Source organism: Aspergillus saccharolyticus (assembly GCF_003184585.1).
Source record: "Aspergillus saccharolyticus JOP 1030-1 unplaced genomic scaffold BP01scaffold_46, whole genome shotgun sequence".
Lineage (NCBI taxonomy): Eukaryota > Fungi > Ascomycota > Eurotiomycetes > Eurotiales > Aspergillaceae > Aspergillus > Aspergillus saccharolyticus.
Genome location: NW_020290656.1, coordinates 131,708 through 149,462, shown reverse-complemented (window position 1 = coordinate 149,462; position 17,755 = coordinate 131,708). Strand labels below are relative to the sequence as shown.

At 51.9% G+C, this 17,755-nt stretch overlaps 6 protein-coding genes across 6 annotated transcripts; 2 read left to right on the top strand and 4 right to left on the bottom strand.

Moving 5' to 3' along the window:
• Positions 1–3,578: 3,578 nt before the first annotated feature.
• Positions 3,579–5,486, top strand: BP01DRAFT_305537 (uncharacterized protein; the record flags this gene model as incomplete). Its single annotated transcript, XM_025572200.1, has 3 exons — positions 3,579–3,627; positions 3,735–4,803; positions 4,859–5,486. The coding sequence occupies 3 exons, from the start codon at positions 3,579–3,581 to the stop codon at positions 5,484–5,486; spliced, it is 1,746 nt and encodes a 581-aa protein (XP_025427499.1).
• Positions 5,487–7,320: 1,834 nt separating this feature from the next.
• Positions 7,321–9,039, bottom strand: BP01DRAFT_360334 (ESCRT-III subunit protein SNF7). Its single transcript, XM_025575894.1, has 4 exons — positions 8,477–9,039; positions 8,164–8,368; positions 7,867–8,075; positions 7,321–7,790 (listed from the first exon to the last, which is right to left on the bottom strand). The coding sequence occupies exons 1-4, from the start codon at positions 8,649–8,651 to the stop codon at positions 7,708–7,710; spliced, it is 672 nt and encodes a 223-aa protein (XP_025427498.1). The 5' UTR covers positions 8,652–9,039; the 3' UTR covers positions 7,321–7,707.
• A 148-nt stretch (positions 9,040–9,187) lies between these two features.
• Positions 9,188–9,963, top strand: BP01DRAFT_426310 (nuclear telomere cap complex subunit Ten1). Its single transcript, XM_025579788.1, has 2 exons — positions 9,188–9,350; positions 9,411–9,963. Exons 1-2 carry the CDS (start codon positions 9,265–9,267, stop codon positions 9,757–9,759), a joined length of 435 nt encoding a protein of 144 aa, XP_025427497.1. The 5' UTR covers positions 9,188–9,264; the 3' UTR covers positions 9,760–9,963.
• Positions 9,964–10,018: 55 nt separating this feature from the next.
• Positions 10,019–12,170, bottom strand: BP01DRAFT_407030 (MFS transporter; the record flags this gene model as incomplete). The annotated part of the gene is made up of 4 exons (XM_025578784.1): positions 11,580–12,170; positions 11,136–11,512; positions 10,800–11,061; positions 10,019–10,742 (listed from the first exon to the last, which is right to left on the bottom strand). The coding sequence occupies exons 1-4, from the start codon at positions 11,915–11,917 to the stop codon at positions 10,019–10,021; spliced, it is 1,701 nt and encodes a 566-aa protein (XP_025427496.1). The 5' UTR covers positions 11,918–12,170.
• A 2,249-nt stretch (positions 12,171–14,419) lies between these two features.
• On the bottom strand, positions 14,420–15,029 carry BP01DRAFT_166811 (uncharacterized protein). The gene has a single exon (XM_025570742.1). The coding sequence runs from the start codon at positions 14,834–14,836 to the stop codon at positions 14,615–14,617; it is 222 nt and encodes a 73-aa protein (XP_025427495.1). The 5' UTR covers positions 14,837–15,029; the 3' UTR covers positions 14,420–14,614.
• Positions 15,030–15,117: 88 nt separating this feature from the next.
• On the bottom strand, positions 15,118–16,725 carry BP01DRAFT_376983 (uncharacterized protein; the record flags this gene model as incomplete). Its single annotated transcript, XM_025576985.1, has 4 exons — positions 15,118–15,407; positions 15,465–15,867; positions 15,897–16,424; positions 16,465–16,725. 4 exons carry the CDS (start codon positions 16,723–16,725, stop codon positions 15,118–15,120), a joined length of 1,482 nt encoding a protein of 493 aa, XP_025427494.1.
• Positions 16,726–17,755: the final 1,030 nt, after the last annotated feature.

Below are 17,755 nucleotides of genomic sequence, written 5' to 3'. Positions count from 1 at the left end.
ATGGGAGGGGTTCGAGAGGAGATAGATCAAGAACAAGACAATAACCGATCATGCATGTTAACTATGAGGGAAGCTGGAAGGAGGAAGGAGTTTGGGATCGTGAAGGAGTCATGAATAATGTATATATGCTGAAAGTTCGCTGGCTTGCAACAAGGCTTATAGTCCAGGGGCCGTTGAACGGCAATAATGAAACACAACTCTTGCACCTACTTTTGTACTTTCCTCCGTAATGCAGAGTTGTCTTAGCAGGAGTAGATAAGTCGATGGGGGGCAAATGCCACCTTTTGGGGGACTCAGGAACAAATCACAGACGATCTAGGCGAATGGTCTCGCGCAAAGTGGAGATGGCGGTGGCTTGGACAAATCGAGAGTTGGGATCGGGGGGTTGGGGTTGGAGCCACTTGGTGAAGTCAACCACAAACCAGCTCGCAGGGCAGCAACATCATGGTCCTTTTAGGTATTACCGCCAGGTGTTGCGGGAATGGCTGAGATGGGTTGGGGGAATCGCTGGGCGAGGAAGAAAAAGCCGTGATAATAGTCACAGAAGTAGAAGTAGAAGTCGTAGTAATGATGGCAATAGTGAGTAGAGAAAGAATACAGGCAGCTGAAGGAGGTCAAGAAATAAAGGACCCAGAACAATGGCTGCGTTGGTAGTTTAAAAATGGGGGCCTGAAACCGAGGGAATGGAAGCAAGCAGGCAAGAAATCCAATCTCAATTCATACTCATCGGGGAAGAGAGCAAGGAAGAGTGAAGGGGATCATTTGAAGATAAATATGGACCCCGACGGTTTATTGTCCGGTCAAAGCAGACCGAAGTAGCAGCAAGAGCAGCTTCAAGCGGCGCCGCTGATGACTCTATAAAACTAAGCAGATCTGATGATGTGCAGCCACTGCAAACACCCGGAGTACTCTGTAGCATCCATCCCTCCATCCAGAATGATTTCGCCTCTTAACTCTTTGGGAAGACGGATGATGACTGATCCTCCGCCCGGTGAGCGTCACCTCATGGTAAATGGGCAGAACCGGGCATTCTCCAAAGTCTGCCTATTCTCCTCTCTATCTGGGTTGCCTGTGATCGGATGTTGACCGGTAAGGAGATCATTTTGAACCACAACTCGTCACCTATCACTTCAGATCTTCATACGATCGATCTTCCATCTGTTCCTTGACCAGTCCTTGGATCCCGCTTTCCTTCTCCCCCTTTCCTCCATCAAACCATGGAAGTAGGGGTACTTCATTTTTTGGGCAACACCATCTGACAGCGGCCCCCGCGATACAGAAAGTCTAGCCCAAGCAATATCCTTATTATTACCCCAGCTTCTCAGCTTACCCGCTAAGCGCCGAGCTTGAGTTTCTACAATTGAGGACTGCCGCAGGATATGTCCGCCCGCCACCACCACCACCACCACCACCAACTCTGTTGAAGCGCAACAAGGTGGGGGGGTCACTCGGCGACCAGCGACCATCAACGCAGGCTCTCGAAAATAGCTAAAATTGAGTGAGAGTTCTCCGCGGAAAAATGGGTGGGTGACTCGATCATTTGGCTGGTGATGATGCTATCCACTTGAGCTGCAGGAGCTGTGACATTTCATCACCACTGTCACCTTTGGATAGTCGTCTATGGAATACTCGAAGGTATTTACTTCCCTAGCTCTCGACCGGACTGGAGAGTGGACACCGATCACCTCGTTCGGAATGCCTCGCTTCCTATGTAATGAGGTAGATTGGTTGCCTTGGCTGTCACTATTCCCCTTACCGTAGCAGCCATCGGAAATCGGCTCACCGTGCTGCAGATAGATAAGGGATGTGATTTGTGACATCACTCTCGCGGAGTATTTCCAGCTCGTGTTGTTCGCGGTGAAAGCCGGATTACCTCAGATGAGAGAGAACATAGCTTTGCGGGCTGAGATGATGGTTACGCTGCATTTGCAGTATACATTGAATCTATTTCGGGAGTAGTATAGCCGTCAGCTCGCATTTCACAAGCCATGAATGTCGAGTCTCGCTCTAGATGTGTCATCCTCAGACCCTCCCGCCCAATCCTAATCTCTTAGTCAGACAGCCTCTTTCCTTGCCCCCATTAGGACAGAATCAATACCAATGATTGATGATGAAGAACCATACGGAAACTAACGGGATCTCTCCTTGCATGCGCGCCTCACAGGTTCAGGGCCGCTGTACAGTACACAGTGTGCCCGCAATACAATGTTTATCTATTAGTGCAAGCTACCGAACTTCGCGCGTCATCACCACAGAAAGTCGTGGGAGAGCGGAGCAAGATAGGCAACCTCAGAGAGCTGGTTCGACGGCAGTGACAGCCGAGACCCAGACGGCCAGTTTAACTTTTGGCTTAACGCGGTCCAGGGAGATCCCTCCATAATGCCTTGTTGTTGACTTTGTCTTGAAGGAGGAAGTAAACAGCTGCAGCTGTCGCCCGCGGATCAGAACGAAGCTGTTGGAAGAGCGGCCTCCAATAACACGGGATTGATTCATGTAGGAATACCGATATGCTTTTTTCCACCCGGGTTCTAGTCCAAAATCCTGCTACGCAGCCCATTGTCGACAGTAACGGTTGGCGATCTAGGTAGTAGCTTGGGGCGGCAAGGGCAACCTGTGATCAGTGAGGCCGGTCACCTGCAGCAGAGCTGTGTAAGCGCGATCGCCGGACCACACGCAGTCGCCCCGGAGTAAACCGCACCGCTCAACCGATGATAGTGGTCTATGCGATCGCCTTCAGCTCTGGCACGAGGGTAGATTGTCGGTTCCTCAAAAAAAGGTGCATCTGATATTTAACAGTGCGGAGCACAGGCACCCTATCATAGTGGGGGTGGGCGCTGGAGTTGGAGGGTAGAGAAAGAGGGGTTTCATCACAGTAGGTGCCAGAAGCCCCCAAAAAAGTGAAAAGATATCCCCCACCGCCTTTTTCCTCGCGGCATGTGAAGCTGGAAGGAATGGAGAGCAGACAACACTCAGTAGGTGTACGTCAGTCAATGCCAATGATGTCTGTGCTAGTCTTATCGCGATAGCCCCTAGGTGCAGTGGTCGCTCAAGCCTTCATTGACCAGCAGTATGCGGTGCTTCCTGGACCTGCTCATCTGTTACAGAGCCGACCTCTTACTATCCTCGGAAAATCCCGCGTACTGATGCTGCAACACATGGGGGGAATCCCGAAATGTCAATTGCAACCGCGTGGATAGATTATAAGGGAGGTTTTCCGGAAAATTAGAACTCAATGTGAATTAGTTGAGGGTCGGCGATCGTCGGGCAATAGGGGCAATGACATCATTCTGCAGCGATGCTTGTCAATTGGATCGCGCCAGTGAGAGTGGGGAGAGAGTGGAAGAAGGGGAATTGGGGAGCAGGGAACAGCAAGAAAGAAATGGGCACGTGATTAAGGCAGAAACATCTTACTGCCTGAGGCAGAAGGCTGTTTCACGTGACTATACTGATTCTCGGTCAAACCAAAAGTCCGATGCCGCGGAAAGGAACATCCAGAGCGATCTGCCCTTACTGTGTTTGGCGTGCCGTTCCAGTTCCCTCCTACCTATCCGTCTTCAATACAGTCGCTGTCAATCTCGATGGCCCGCAAACTTCGAGCGGCTGCCCAAGCCGCAGCTCAATCTATGAGTATGATCTCCTTTGCATCCCTGTTCAAAACTCCGCCTCTGTTGCTGCTTTTCAAGCCGTGCGCGAAATCGAATCACTGATGAGCGCGATCATTGATTTCCTTTTAGGAAATGCCGCACCTCCGCTTCCCGATGCCTCTGACGAAGAGATGATTGAAGCGCCGCCGTCGCGCGGCTCTTCTCCTGCCATGGAAGATCCCGGGGATGCGTCGGATAAAGACCCTGATATGGTAGGCCCAACAGAGCCTGCTCAGGAAGACGAGGAAGCCGCCACACCTGCACAAGATTCCAACGCGCCATCACGAGGCGAGACTCCAACGCGCACTGGTGGTCGCATGTCAGCTATCCCGCGAAAGCGTCGCATAGGTCGCCCCCCAAAGAATCGTCCCCCAGATTGGGATGCGCCGGACGACGGATCCGCGCCGCCCATCCATGTGAGCACGCCAGTCAAGAGAAGACGAGGACGGCCTGCTGCCAGTGGTGGACGTTGGGCGCGTAATCGGGGACCGTCGCATGTCACGCAGGTTCCAATTGATAAGGAAGGAAACATGATGGATGTCATCGATGATGAAGTAGCCCTGCCCGACGATCCGGAGGGTGAAACCAAGGTCGACAAGTGTGGAAATTTACTGGGTGGCCGAGATTACAGGGTCCGTGTGTTCACACTCCTCAACCGTGGCGATCGGAAGTACATGTTGTCCACCGAGCCGGCTCGCTGCATTGGCTTTAGGGATTCGTACCTGTTCTTTCAGAAACACAAGTTTCTGTATAAGATCATCATCGACGACGACGCCAAGCGCGACTTGATTGAAAGAGAGATCATTCCCCACTCGTACAAAGGTCGAGCTATCGGTGTGGTCACCGCCAGGTCCGTATTCCGCGAATTCGGCGCCAAAATCATTGTCGGGGGAAGAAAGGTCATCGACGATTATCATACCCAGGCAGCAAGAGAACGGGGAGATGTGGAGGGTGAGCTTGCGGTTCCCGAGGATAGACTCCCTCCCCCGGGAGAACCCTATAACAAGAACCAGTATGTTGCCTGGCATGGAGCCAGTAGCGTCTACCACACTACCACACCCGCAGCCCCCTTACCCACTGGTAAGGTTGTGGATTCAAAGAAGCGCAAGGTCACAGTTACGGGCGACAATTGGATGCTTGAGCACGCTCGCGAGGCAAGGTATGTGTGTCCCTTGGTAATGCCTACTCATCCAATATTAATTACATGGATACAGCAACTTCAACAGCCTTATTTCTCAGGCTCGTCGCATGAACCTCGAAGGCCAATATGACATCCACACCAACATCATGCAGTACCCGAAGATTATGCAGCCCTCTCATGCTCGCTGGGAGCGTGTACCGCCTCCTGACCCGCGTCTTGCGAGTCGACTGGCGCAGGGCATGTCGACACTTAGATTGACGAATGGCCAAGACACCAGTGAGCCAACCGTTCCGGCCGAGCAGCCAGTCGATGAATCGATGAAAGAAGTTAGCGACGCGGCAACAGCAGCCGAGCCCACCGACCCCGAACCGACCACCATTTTCTCCACCGTCCCCATGGCCTTGTCGCGTCGTTTTGCCATTCACGATGTTCGTTACGAGGCTGCTCCGTATTCGAACCTCGGCATACCCGGTCCGGACGGAGACGTGCACGACGTCGGCTCCAATGGATTCCTCAGCGTTGCCGATCCAACGCATGCCGAGTTCATGAGCCCCGAAATCCTCGCGGAACTCCCCTCTGATTGCCAGGAAGCTCTTCTTGACGCTGCCGCCAGTGAGTTGCAGTGGAAAATGAAATGGGGCAGCGAGGCCACCGACGGAGCTCGTAGCAATCCGCTCAAGAGCTATGCCTGGTTCCCTTGATGTGCGCGTTTCTTCTTTCCTTACCATGACCGACCCTGCAGGCAAGGCAGAAATGGAAACGCCCAGTAATTTTGCATCGCACTGCAAGGCGCTGCCATGGGGACGGATGAATGGTATTACGATAAACGTTCCTCTCGATTACTGATCATGCAAATCATGCAACGGCGTCTTCTTTTACCGGTATACTCACATTTCCATATGTTCATCCTTTTCATTCAAGGAAATCGATCTATTCGGCACAGGGGCGGAGGTGTCAGGTCACGCGTTCTTATGGATGGTTTTTTTTTTGTTTTTTGTTTTTCTTCTTCTTTTCTGTTGTTCTCTTGCTGCAAAAGAGATTTCTCTATTTGGAGTTGGCGCTTTTCGATTTTAAGTCCATCGATCAATTGGGACATGAAATGTGTATTAATAGTTTATCTAATCTGATGGCTGGAGCTTGACTTGCGTCGCCTTAGTCTGTGATACTCTTGTTCCTTGGATAGCTAGAGGATCTATTTGCGTAAGGTATGCTTCTGGGAGATGCTCTGGCGTAGACCAAGATGCGTCGACGTGATGTCTGTCCATTTCTTTATTCCATGACCCGCATAGAATTCGAATTGACGTTCATTTCCCTCCATTGATACGGCAACCTTGTAGCAGCAAATACTTGTGTGCCAGACAAGGCAAGAATTAGCACTAGCTCTGTTGTTGGCTGGGACAAGAATCTTGGCTGGTGGCTGATGCCGTCGAGGCTTATAGTTACATATGGGATGATGCATCTTCCCCAAACCACAATTACCCACTCTTTTCCAGCCTCGACCCAATCACATCATCGACCATCTAGTTTCTCTGAAGCAGCCTGTCTGGTTCCAAAAAGGGTCCGGGTAGCTTAATTACATTAAATTACATTACTACTAAGTCTCCGCAATCAGTCCCTCTCCGCCAAATTAGACAAACTGTACGTTAGGGGCGACAGATAGACACCAGAGAACTGTTTGAAGTTAAAGTAGTAATCAGTGGGTGAAGAGTGGCACTCAGATTTTCAGAGGGGCAAGACCTGAGGATCCCGGCTCTAGTTGTATCCCTCCCCATCTTTCTTTCTTATTATGGACTGCGTGGTTGGTATGTCTCCAGAACAGAAATCGAAGCAGAGCACAATACTATTGAATAAGAATATAGAGATGCGGATGTACCTGATTCAAAACACCTGCGAGTTCAAGTACCGAGGTACCTTAGACCGGACCCGGGCTCGAGCTTTACCTTAGTAGTAGTCCTTCGATATCACCATGAAAGTCGCTGGGCAATAGGACTGCTTAGCTTATCGTATAAGCTACCAAGATGATCGTAGGTGTATGGTAGTTGGGTTATAACTTAGCCCACGCGGTTGACTTATGGCTCTGCCTTATGTCTTAGACTCAATATGCGTCTGCCTTGCTTATCCTTGACTTCCACTTCCAAATAGAGGAGGCGCTTGGGTCATTAGTACATTGCCTAGGATAGGTATGGGTATGACCATAATACATTGAACAAGGTTCAATTGGATCGAAGTAAGTCAAAGTGGGTAAGACCGAACCGACTTGAAAAGGACTCTGTAGGTAAGTATAACTCTGACTGTTGCCTACAAGCTAGGCAGCCGATGACGGCCACTGCATTTTTAGCTAGGACACCACTACCGCGCCCTGTTCCTCCTTCTGCAAGTTGGTATCCATTATCGGTCCTGCTCAGAGCCTTCCTGGGAGTTGCCCACTTTCTCGAGGTGTTTCTTATCTCTGTGCGTTTTCTCGCGCGGCTTGATCTGCTAGTCCCTAGTGTTCGTGGGGGACAATGGCTGCCTTCCGAATGGTAGTGATTAGGCTTATCTTTGTTTTGGGGACCATGGTGGTTGACGATTTGCTGGTCACCTAATCAGCTGAGCAGGGTACATTTGCTTCCAAGTAGAATCAGTCCTTGAATGACAGTAGGAAGATCTAGTTAGACATTGATTCATTCATTCCATCATGCGATTGTTGTAGGTAGTAGTAGTAGTAGTAGTGTTGCGAGAAGAAAGACAAGGCAGCGCAAAGCGGCTCAACTCCAAGACGCAAAAGAGAGGTAGAGGTGTAAGATCCAGCACGAGACAAACGGAGAAGAAAACAAACACGGCGCAAATGGCAAACAAGACCAAATGTATTTAATTCGGAGAAAAGATGATGGCAAGGTATAAAGGAAGCAAGAAGGGGTGCACAGCGCCCAGAACCCCTGTTTATCCCATGGCCATCTCGGCACGAAGCTTTTCCAGCTCCGCCTCCTCGTCTTCTTCCTCGGTGTGTGCGGGTTGGGTTTTGACTAGAGCGGGTTTAGTATTGTTTCGGAGGAGAAAGAGGATTGCTGATCATCAGGCAGAAAGAGATGGGAGACTTACGTTCTCCGTTGGCAGCGGCGGGTAACCGATTGAGCTGGTCCGCGACAGGTACGGTGCCGGTCTTGAGCATGCGCTCGTCCATAGCCTCCTGCTCCAAGCCCTCGAGCTCCGCTTCGAGATCTGCCTCGTCCGGTTGTTCGGTGATGGAGTTGCTTGTAATAGCCTGAGCGATTTCCTCGCTGAGTTGGTGCTGTTCGCGGAGTTTGTCCCTGTAGTCCCAAACATCGATGAATTAGCTCCATGCGCCCGCGCCCCCTCCCCACAACATAACAATACTTCGCCCCCAGAATCACATACATCGTCTCATCAACCTTATCAATAGTCATCGAACCATGAATCTGCGTCATGGCCGCACCAGCCGCCTTCATAGCATTCAGAGTCTCTTGGTTGATATTGGCCGCCTCGATGGAGTAGATCTGCTGTTCCAGCTGTACGATCTGCGCCGTCGTCTGCTCGAGGTTCTTCTCGTGGTTCTTTTTCCGTCGGAGGGCGTTCTTAGCCGCTGCGTTGTGTTAAACGTTCGAATGATTAGTCCCCGTTGTGCTGCACTACCACCCCGCGCACCACCAACAACAACAACAACAACAAAAGAAAAACGACACACACATACCGGTCTTATTCGTCGTCACGTTCTTCCTTGCAATTGCATCCTGCTCGTCCATCTGGCTTTCAAGGTACTTCTCGCGCTTCTGGAGCATGTCCAGCTGCTCACGGAGCAAGAGGATCGCCTCCTTGGGCGCATCTTTCCGCTTCTGAGCAGCGGCGCCGCCGAACCAGGACCACATTGTTGATAAGGTCGGTATGTGAGTATGAGTGGGGAGATCTGAAGTGTGCGTGGTAAGGGGGATTCCCTGCGAAGGTCTGCGTTGCACACCAGCCCGCAGTATCACAGCTGAAGAGGAGGGGTTGTTGGAAGGAGGGGTGAGGTATCCTCGGAGAGTGGTGATGGAAGGCGGTCGAGGGAGTTTAAGGTGGGATGAAGTCGCAAGGCGATGGCTGGTGTCAGGTGGATCTCACCAGATCGGGTCTGTGTGATTGGCGTGAGAAGACTGGGGGGTGAGTATGCGGGTCTACTGATGGTGACCAGAAGACTAAGCAAGAGCGAGATTCGAAACCAGAAAGATGCAGTGAGAGAGAGAGAGAGAGTAGAGAGCAAGAGAAGGCAACGAGTTGATCCTCCGCCTGGTTTCCACCAGTTTCCCCTCGTTCCCGATGACATGGGGCGCTAAGCCTATCGAGGGGTATATGTCACGTGCTGCTATCATCTCCCGCAGTCACTGGTAGTTCAGTACCTTAAGTCACTAACTATACTCTCTCTACCCTCCCACTAATTAGCAACAACTCTCGGGACCAGTCATGCCTTCACTGCCCGATTCCTGATGTTGCCGTTCTCAAAGGATGAATGCTCCCCTTCCTTCGATACGCAGCTTCCTCTCCAACCTTCCGTCTCTTCAAGCGGACACCAAAGTCCGATTCCTCGGTTGGTACGTGCCGCCATGAGAGCTTCTTATCTATATCTCCGAAGCTAATTTTACCTCCTTTAGCGTGAGATCCTACCGGATACCAACGGGTCACCTCGTGCTGGAGCACAATTACCCCCACCGTAAACCCCCGCAGGAGCCAGCCTCTGTCTTAGTTGACATCAATGCCGTGCTGGAATCGGTCACGGCAGAGGAATTGCGTGTGGGTGCGTGGGTGAATGTGCTTGGCTATGTGAGAAGACGAAAGGTTGTCGATTTTGGCCCTGCCGGTGTGTTCCCGGACATCTGCATCGAAGCAGTGCTGGTGATCCCTGCGGTTGTGGAGCTCGGGGAGTATGAGCGGATTCTCTCTGAATCGTTGGAGGTCGAACGGCGCATCAGGCGGAATCAAGGGTCGTTTAAGTTGAGGTGAATATGCATGATTCATTGCACGCTCGTGCCTAAGTATATTGATGGTCCAGTACTCTGCTACGGATGCCCTAAATATTGCAATCATCTCACGGCGAGGATAAATTATGCTTTAATACTAGACACCGTGCTAAGGTTTGGCTGATGCCATTTTGTCATGCCGAAGTTCGTCTCTTCATGAATCTCACAAGGGTATAATACTTTTCCCAACCCTAAAGCCTTGGGTCAATTTTCTTATGCCTGGTAAAGGCCCTTTCTCCAAATCAAGCCTCCGTCTTCATCTTCTCCGTCACAGCCGCCATCTCGCCTCTTTGCAACTGCCGCTTCCGCTTCAATTCCAGATGCTTCTTGTCCTCCTGCATCCGCCGGATGAGAGTACTCCTCTCGCGGATCTTGTACCCATACTTGTAGAATACGAACGGAATCGGAACAATTAGGACCTCCAGCAGCCCCAGTAGCGTCCCGGACCAGTGCGGCCCGATGCCCGAGTACATGTACGTTCCCACCAGGGGCAACACGCCGCCCAGGATACTCCGGATGACCGAGTTGCCCGCCATGGCCGAGGCCGCGTAGACGCCGTAGCTGCCCGCCAGGTAGTTCGTCGCATAAATGAACACCCCCGTGTTGCCTGCACCGAAGGGGATACCCGCCAGAATCGGGACAATCCAGTGGACCGAGGCCGGGGAGTCGGTCCACGCGAACCAGAGCTCGCCCGCGGGGATCAGAAGCGCCGAGATGCAGACAATCGAGACCATGGCCTCGGGCGGGGGCTTGCCTGTTTCAGGGTCGATCTGATGACTGTTGATCATTCGTCGGATCAGTGGCTCGCAAGCTATGGTGATCAGGCAGCCTGTGCCGATGCCGAGAAAGGCCAGGCCGGACAGGCCCAGAGACCAGCCCCGGATTTGGCGAAAGACAATCGGGTAAGCCGTGAAGCACAGGTAGAGGATGCCGTAGACGATGGCGATATAGATGTTCCAGAAGATACTGTCGATGCGTTAGGTCAACTTCGCATAGAAGTGCGAGAAAGGGGCGACATCTTACCAGATAGGCTCAGTGACGGCCATGACAAACGGACGACTTAGGTTGATTTTCAGCAATTCCTTCAAACTGGCCTTCTGATCGTAACGGCACCACCAACGCGATTCCCCAGTCTCCTTACGTAGACGAGCCGCCTTTTGCTGAAGGATGATGGGCCCGTACGTCTCCTTGAGAATGCACGAGAAAATCAGCGCGACGCCGGACAGGATCAAAGCAATCCAGTCCATCCAGCGCCAGCCCAAATACTGCGTCACGAACCCTCCGACTATCGGACCAATCACTGAGTCTCCAGTCAGTGTTTTCTGATCCCCATCTCTTGAGCCGAACAGCTGCACATACCTGGGCCATTGAGGGGACCGATACTCCAGATCGACATGGCCAGCGCGCGCTGGTCGTCGTGCGCAAGATCCGCAACCATGCCAGGGGCCGTCGAGATCATCACACTGCCAAACAGCGCTCCAATGAAGCGGAAGACGATCAAGGTGGCCAGATTTTTACTGACCGCGCAGGGGATGATCAGGATAGTGAAGACTGGAAGACAGCCGATAGACACGGGTTTTCGGCCGTAGAGCTCACTCAATGGAGCCATAAACATGGACCCAATGGCCAGCCCAATAAGATACATGGTGAGTCCTAAAGTGACCACGGTAGTAGAAGCGTCGAACTCGGCAGCAATCAGAGAAATGCCAGATGTGTACGAGGTCGAATAGAGAACGCTAGGTATCGGGAGTCAAGAGTGTCAGTATAGACGTGGCCGACGAAGGGAATCTGACTGTCACTCACATAATGAGCGTGTTATATGATAGGAACAGCATTCCCATGGCCTTGTACCCGAGGGTCCAGTTCTTCGGATTTGTCCGATCGAATTCATCCTCCCAGTCGACCTCAAAGTTCGGGTCGGTTGTTCCAGTCGTACCGATAGATGTCACTTTCCGCACTAATGACGGTATCGAGATGCGCGAGGTCCTGGTCTGGATGTTGGCTAGAGCCTCGATTTGGTCGACTGTCTCTTCCGAGGACGTTGTCTCCGCAATGGAGTGCGCAAATTGCCTAGTGGTTTCTTCCTCGCTGGGTCGAACGGTCTTGTCGACATCCCGGGGAAGGTTGTGCGGAGAAGACATCGTAGTCTGGCTTGACACAGCCAGGAGAACAAAGGCGAGTCTCGGCTATCGATTCGAAGACTTCCTCTAGATCGCGGTGATTATGTATAAGGATGATGACCAGAGAATATAACAGCTGTTTTAGGTCTTTTCAGAGCTCTCGAGAAGTGGCGATTCTGCCCCTCTACCCTCTCCAGTATCAATTATAAATTATGATATGATGTCTCTCATATAGGTAGCACCTGAGCATTGGACCAGTAAAGCTCTAGGGGACCAGCTTGGAAGATAGCTAGTAAAGAGTCTGTTACAGCAACCTCGAGAAAATCAAGTCCAGAAGGGCCCGACATGGAGCGAGAGCTAGCCTTCTTGAAGGCGTGGGATTGACATGGACGGTTGCATTCTGAAAATTAGCGGCCCTGGAAACCATTGCAGATTCGGCCCAGGAATACAATTCAGGCTTAAGATTGGCGAGGGAGGTACAAGAGAGTGGGGCGACAAGCTGCGCTGATAAGAGTCTGCCGACAGATTTGTACCTTCTCAATTACTTGACCACCGGTATCGCAATCCGGATGACTCGACGATCTTCCCATTATCACTGGTCCCAGGAGGGGCTGCAGTAAACTAGGTTGTTGTCTCAGTCGTTTGATACCCATGTCACTAGGATAGGTTAGGTCCCTTTGCATAGCAAAAACTTCAGTGTGCCGAGCTGGCGCTTTGCTTGAGATCCCCGGGAATTACCCCAGATCCCGATGAGCTCACTGCCATACTGAGTAAACTCATGGGTCATCCAAAATTCCCCATGGAGAGGTGGAGACTCAACACAAACTGGAGAAACTTCTCCATAGAAAAAGCACACATTGACGACACATTCATGTAATGGGTGGAAAGGAAAGACCATTAACTTACAGGCACGAACCAATCAACGCCGGTCCGGGTTGCCGCCCGTGCCGGTTTTCCGAAGCCGATCGAGTCATTGGAGATCCATGACCAGTTCGAGTCTCACAGTACCGACTTGTTTGGGCCTTCAAGTGGAATCACACCCAGTAAATGATTTAACTAATGGAACTCTGGAGCCATATTGCTCCTTGGCCCTCGCGGAGCATTCTGCGCTCGTCACATAGCGTAATTATCTTGGCTATGTGGTCTTCGGAGCCCAACGATGCGCCAGGACATTTGTTCTCAAGAACTTGAGGCGCGGAGTCTGCGTGCCATCGCAGCTCGAGATTTAAGGTCCGGAGGAAGGATTGGTGGAGTATACTGGGCTCTGTATAATGGGTCTAGAAAGCATCAGCAACGCCCAGACCAACAGGATTCGGGACCCACCGAGCGAGATATGCAGGTGTTTGTACTTTGTAGACTGAATCATTTGACTGGACTTCCCGAGACTCAATCACAAGCACTTCCTTACTATCGTCGTGGATCACCGGTAGTCACAATGCCTGACAGCCGCCGTTGTGTAAGTTGGATTGAGACATTCGGGAGTATTGATTCATCCTCGATTGGACGCGTAAAGCTCCATCACGTGGCTGCATGTGACAGGTCTGGGTTCGCAGCCTGATATGGCACTGGATTATACTCTACTTTGTGTTGGAAGTGAGCGGTGTAAGAGTCCTGCTTAGATATAGCGCCGTCTCGCACGAGTGCGTGGCAGAAAACTACAGCATTTTGTCTCTTGGAAGCGCATTTTTGGCGTTCGGCGCCTACCTGGGTGATAGGTCTACTCTACAGGTTTGTATTGATGTTGATGCCTACAGTGTGCCTAACGTTGTCATGCAGTATGCAAGATGTTGATGCTCACAGCGAGCCGCCGTTTTTCATTGATGAGGCCCAGCCAAGAACCAGAAACCAGAGCCTTCGAACATCCCGTACTGCAGCAGCTGCGTCCAGTGCATTTCCGTATCCTCTGGCAGACCAGTCCAGACATCGCTCTATCGGTATTTCGAAACCGTTCCGGACTCTGTGGCGACACTTTGCCGTGGTAACCTATCCAGCTCCTGACTGGCCTCAGCACTACCTACTTCAGCGGCAGGGGGTATGTCTGTCTGCGATAGACCGGAAGGCCCTCTTGCGCAAACGTTGACGCAGCCGCATAATCAGTTCCGGAGCTTGCCTGACACGTCCCTGTCGCCGCTCAGCCTCCGCATGTCCATCTCAGCCCGAGAGCAACATATTCGAGGACGCAAAATGCACTGGGTTCTGCATATCGCCGTCCGGAGACCGATTAATATAGTAGCTGCACAGCGCCTTCTACGCGCGCTCGCATAAGTCGCCCGTGGTGCGTTGCTGCAACTCGCTAGCAAGAAACAGGCAGCCTGGCATTGGGACATGCATCCACGTATACCAAGTAAAGCCAGAGAGGCTCTCCCTTGTGCGCATCGCAGGTGTGGATCCAATATCTGCAAAGCGTCAATAGAAGAGCTGGTCGCGCTCTATATCGCCCAGTTCGGCCGTCGAAGGCCCGCCCCCACCCCACTGGGAACATGAAGTCAACAGTAAGACAAAAAACAAAGATCGTGGGTCAGTGCAACTCATCACACCGAACTACAGGGTTTTCCATCAGCTGCTTTCCGGTATTGAGGCCACACGTCGATCACTCACCAGGTACAAAAGATACGTCTGGAGCACCATCAGCTCATTGGTTCTCATGAGCCCCGGCATTTACCAGTGCCTGCTCCGCTCAAGGGCGGTATCTGAGTAGAAGCCTAGCTTTAGTCTCACTCAACAGGTTCTGGGCTTCCTCGTCAACTGGGGAGACAACAGCAATGAAATAGATGCCAGATAACAGGGCATCAAGGGGTTTGGAGTTTTGGGATGAATCAGCACTGGCGTGCACAATCTGCGCCTGAAATGTCGGCACATGGATAAGTTTAACAACGGGGTCGATGTTGATGATATAGTGCTGCCAAAGCGGAAATATCTTGACACCCGGCGAATGTGCATTCGTGCTGGAAGTTGGTACACTGCCAATACAAGAGAGAAGCCATCTGTGCTCTTAAATATGAGGTCGAAGGCCTGAAGGCACGTGGGACGGTCGGATTCATTCTTAGCGGGTTGACATGGTACACCTCGGTCCCGTGTGGTTTTCGGGCCCGAGAGGAGTCAAGCCGACAACTTGCGGGCTTAGAGTTTGTACATGGGCTCGGGCGTCCCTCGGTTCCGATCAGGATCACAGAACTACCGCAGTCTCTGAAGCATGATGGATTCCAGCACGAAGATCTCAATCATATTTTAGCAAATGAGACCTGAGAGAGGACTTCATAGAAAATCTTGGACGGTTCAGGCGGCATATCTGTGGTTCGCCATGCGATATACCCATCTGGTCGAATCAGAGAGGCACCCTTATCGGACAACCCCATAGCTTGACGAAACACCTGGGTATCAGAAATATCAATGTCACCCCCAATGTGAAGGCACTCCAACGACACACTCGACCACTGATTGACCCGGCCAACAACCTGCTTCCACTCACAATTCTCCGAAACAAGGGACCAGTGCTCCCTTCCGATGACCGCTTGAATCGAAACGACCCCCCCGTTCTTCTCAACCTAGAAATGGGGGATATGCGTACCCGGCTGGCCTGCCCAGTCATCGGGCTTCTTCGCTGGGGGCAGGTCGTCACTGAGACCAACGAAGCCTCTCGACTCATAAAGCTCGCCGAATTCCATCGCGTCATTGTCCAGTTTCTGACCCGGGATCGCGTGCTCGTTCAGATGGATCTTGTAATCGGACCGGACGAATATCTGGTCATGTCGGAGTTGTGCGATGAGACGCCGTTCAAGTTCATAGGTATCGAGGAGTTCCGGGGTCGACTGGCCAGATAACACTGATGCCAGTTTCCACGCAAGATTGTCTGCATCGTGAATGCCCGCGTTCGCTCCGTAGCCCCCGCGGTTAGGAGGCAACGTGTGCGCCGCGTCGCCGGCGATGAAGATCCGTCCTGACTGGAATCTGTCTGCGATGAGAGCTGCTAGCTCCCAACGGCCGGTGGTAATCACTCAACAGCAACATCGTCACGCCCAATGGCTTTATGGATCTCGGTGAGAAGGGCCTGCTCGTCTCGGTCAATGTCGTCGTAGAACATGAGAACCCAGCGGCCATCCGAGTAGGTGGTCAGGAAAGCTTTGAGGTCAGGCTGCTCGATGGTAAACTGTAGTACACCCTTCGTATATGCGTCCAAGGCGGCCCGGAAGAGCACACTGCGCATGGTCTGCATGGGCCCTCGACCTTGACGTCTAATGTTCATTTGCTCCCGAATGGCACTGTGGCTGCCGTCCGCAGCGATCAGATAAGGGCTGCGAAGCTGGGATATGTTGCCCTCCGCATCGGTAGCAGTCACTGCTACCCCAGTCGCATCTTGTTCAATGCGCACAACAGTAAGCCCTCGCCGGATATCCACACCATGTCGCAGGGCCGCATCTTCAAGAATAGCCTCGAGTTGATCTTGAGGGATAGCAGCCCCGGAGAACTGCGAATACTCCTTCGGAGGAGAATCAGCGTCTGTTGGGGCTCTGGAAGGCTTATCACGGTGCTCTCCTTCGCCAGTATCCTCCCAGGTTGTACTCTCCTACCACTTCCCCGTTCAGGCTGTCCACGCGGGCACGTTTCAATTCGAAATCACGGGGTACTTGAGGTATTTGGTGAGCGACACCAAATGTGCGAAAGATCTCCATGGTCCTCGGAGTGAAACCCATGGCGCGTGGGTGTTGAGAGATCGCTTGATGTTTCTCTATGACCACAGTAGGCACATGTTGGACAGCGAGGCTCAAGGCAGCGGAGAGGCCGACCACGTTTCCGCCGACGATGATGATGGGTTGTGCTTTCTGATCCATGGTTTGTAAGGTAATTTGCATTGAGGATGGAATAGATGATGGAGAAAAGATATCGAAGGAAGCAATGCGGTGGTAGTCGCCTGAAATACCAATGGGAATCATGACTGGGATTGGTTTCGGTCCGGAGAACTCATCATGGGGCGATATTCGGGACCGAGATCTCAGGTAGGTTTCGACACCCAGATTTGGATGACGATAACGTCGTTGCTATCTCAGTCTGAGAACTCGCTGGTATTCAGTCGGGCCCATGAGTATATCTCGATGACTCACGGCTGGAGAGCAACAATGCGTTCAGAATAAGAGGCAATTTTCGATACAATCACCACTCCGCGCTAAGTCATGGGCGTATATCTACATCCCTTTAGAGAATCTTGACCCTATTAACAAGATGGCCAACAATGGACAGATTGACAACGATAATATTTTCGCGGAGGTAATGAGCCATGCTCGACTGTCCACCTGCATGATGGTGTGGAATGTTGAGGTGTACTATCTACATATGCTGAACCCTAAGTTGCACGCGTGGCAATAGGGCGGGTTTGACGATAGGAGTGTGTACCCAGCTGGTACCCACGAAAAGGCCACGGTTATCTGCCTAAAAACCACGCCCAGACAAGTCTTTACCCGCCCTCGCTCAGACTGACTCTGACCTACTAATTATGTATAGGTTGCGACTTCGTTTCCGGTGGCGTGGCCAGCCAACTGACCTTTAAATCGGTTTCAAGACTAAATACTCAGCCAGCACTTGTCTTCTATGGTCCGACTACTGATCTTAATTGCCTCGTGTGTCACATTTTGCTAACAAACTGCGTTGAGAACCACTGGCTTTGGTAAGTAGTGTACACCTCGTGTTATATCCGAGACACCATACCATGATCATCAATCCACCTCTCCTTCAAACCCCCACAAAAGGGGAGCTGGTAGAGCAGCAGTTCTTGGCCGAGAAGCAAGAGCAGGTGAAGCCATTCTAACTACAGGCTTTGCGTGTTGTTGACTGGCGTAATGTCCCAGCCCACTCAACCTCCGCGGC

Excerpts from the sequence above, each read along its gene's own strand:
- BP01DRAFT_360334 (XM_025575894.1), bottom strand. The coding sequence starts at position 8,651 with ATGTGGTCCTGGTTCGGCGGCGCCGCTGCTCAGAAGCGGAAAGATGCG. Across the intron at positions 8,076-8,163 it reads GATAAGGTTGATGAGACGAT|GGACAAACTCCGCGAACAGC; the intron begins GTATGTGATTCT and ends TTGGGACTACAG. Across the intron at positions 7,791-7,866 it reads CGCCGCTGCCAACGGAGAAC|TCAAAACCCAACCCGCACAC; the intron begins GTAAGTCTCCCA and ends AACCCGCTCTAG.
- BP01DRAFT_426310 (XM_025579788.1), top strand. The coding sequence starts at position 9,265 with ATGAATGCTCCCCTTCCTTCGATACGCAGCTTCCTCTCCAACCTTCCG. Across the intron at positions 9,351-9,410 it reads AAAGTCCGATTCCTCGGTTG|CGTGAGATCCTACCGGATAC; the intron begins GTACGTGCCGCC and ends TACCTCCTTTAG.
- BP01DRAFT_166811 (XM_025570742.1), bottom strand. The coding sequence starts at position 14,836 with ATGCACATTCGCCGGGTGTCAAGATATTTCCGCTTTGGCAGCACTATA.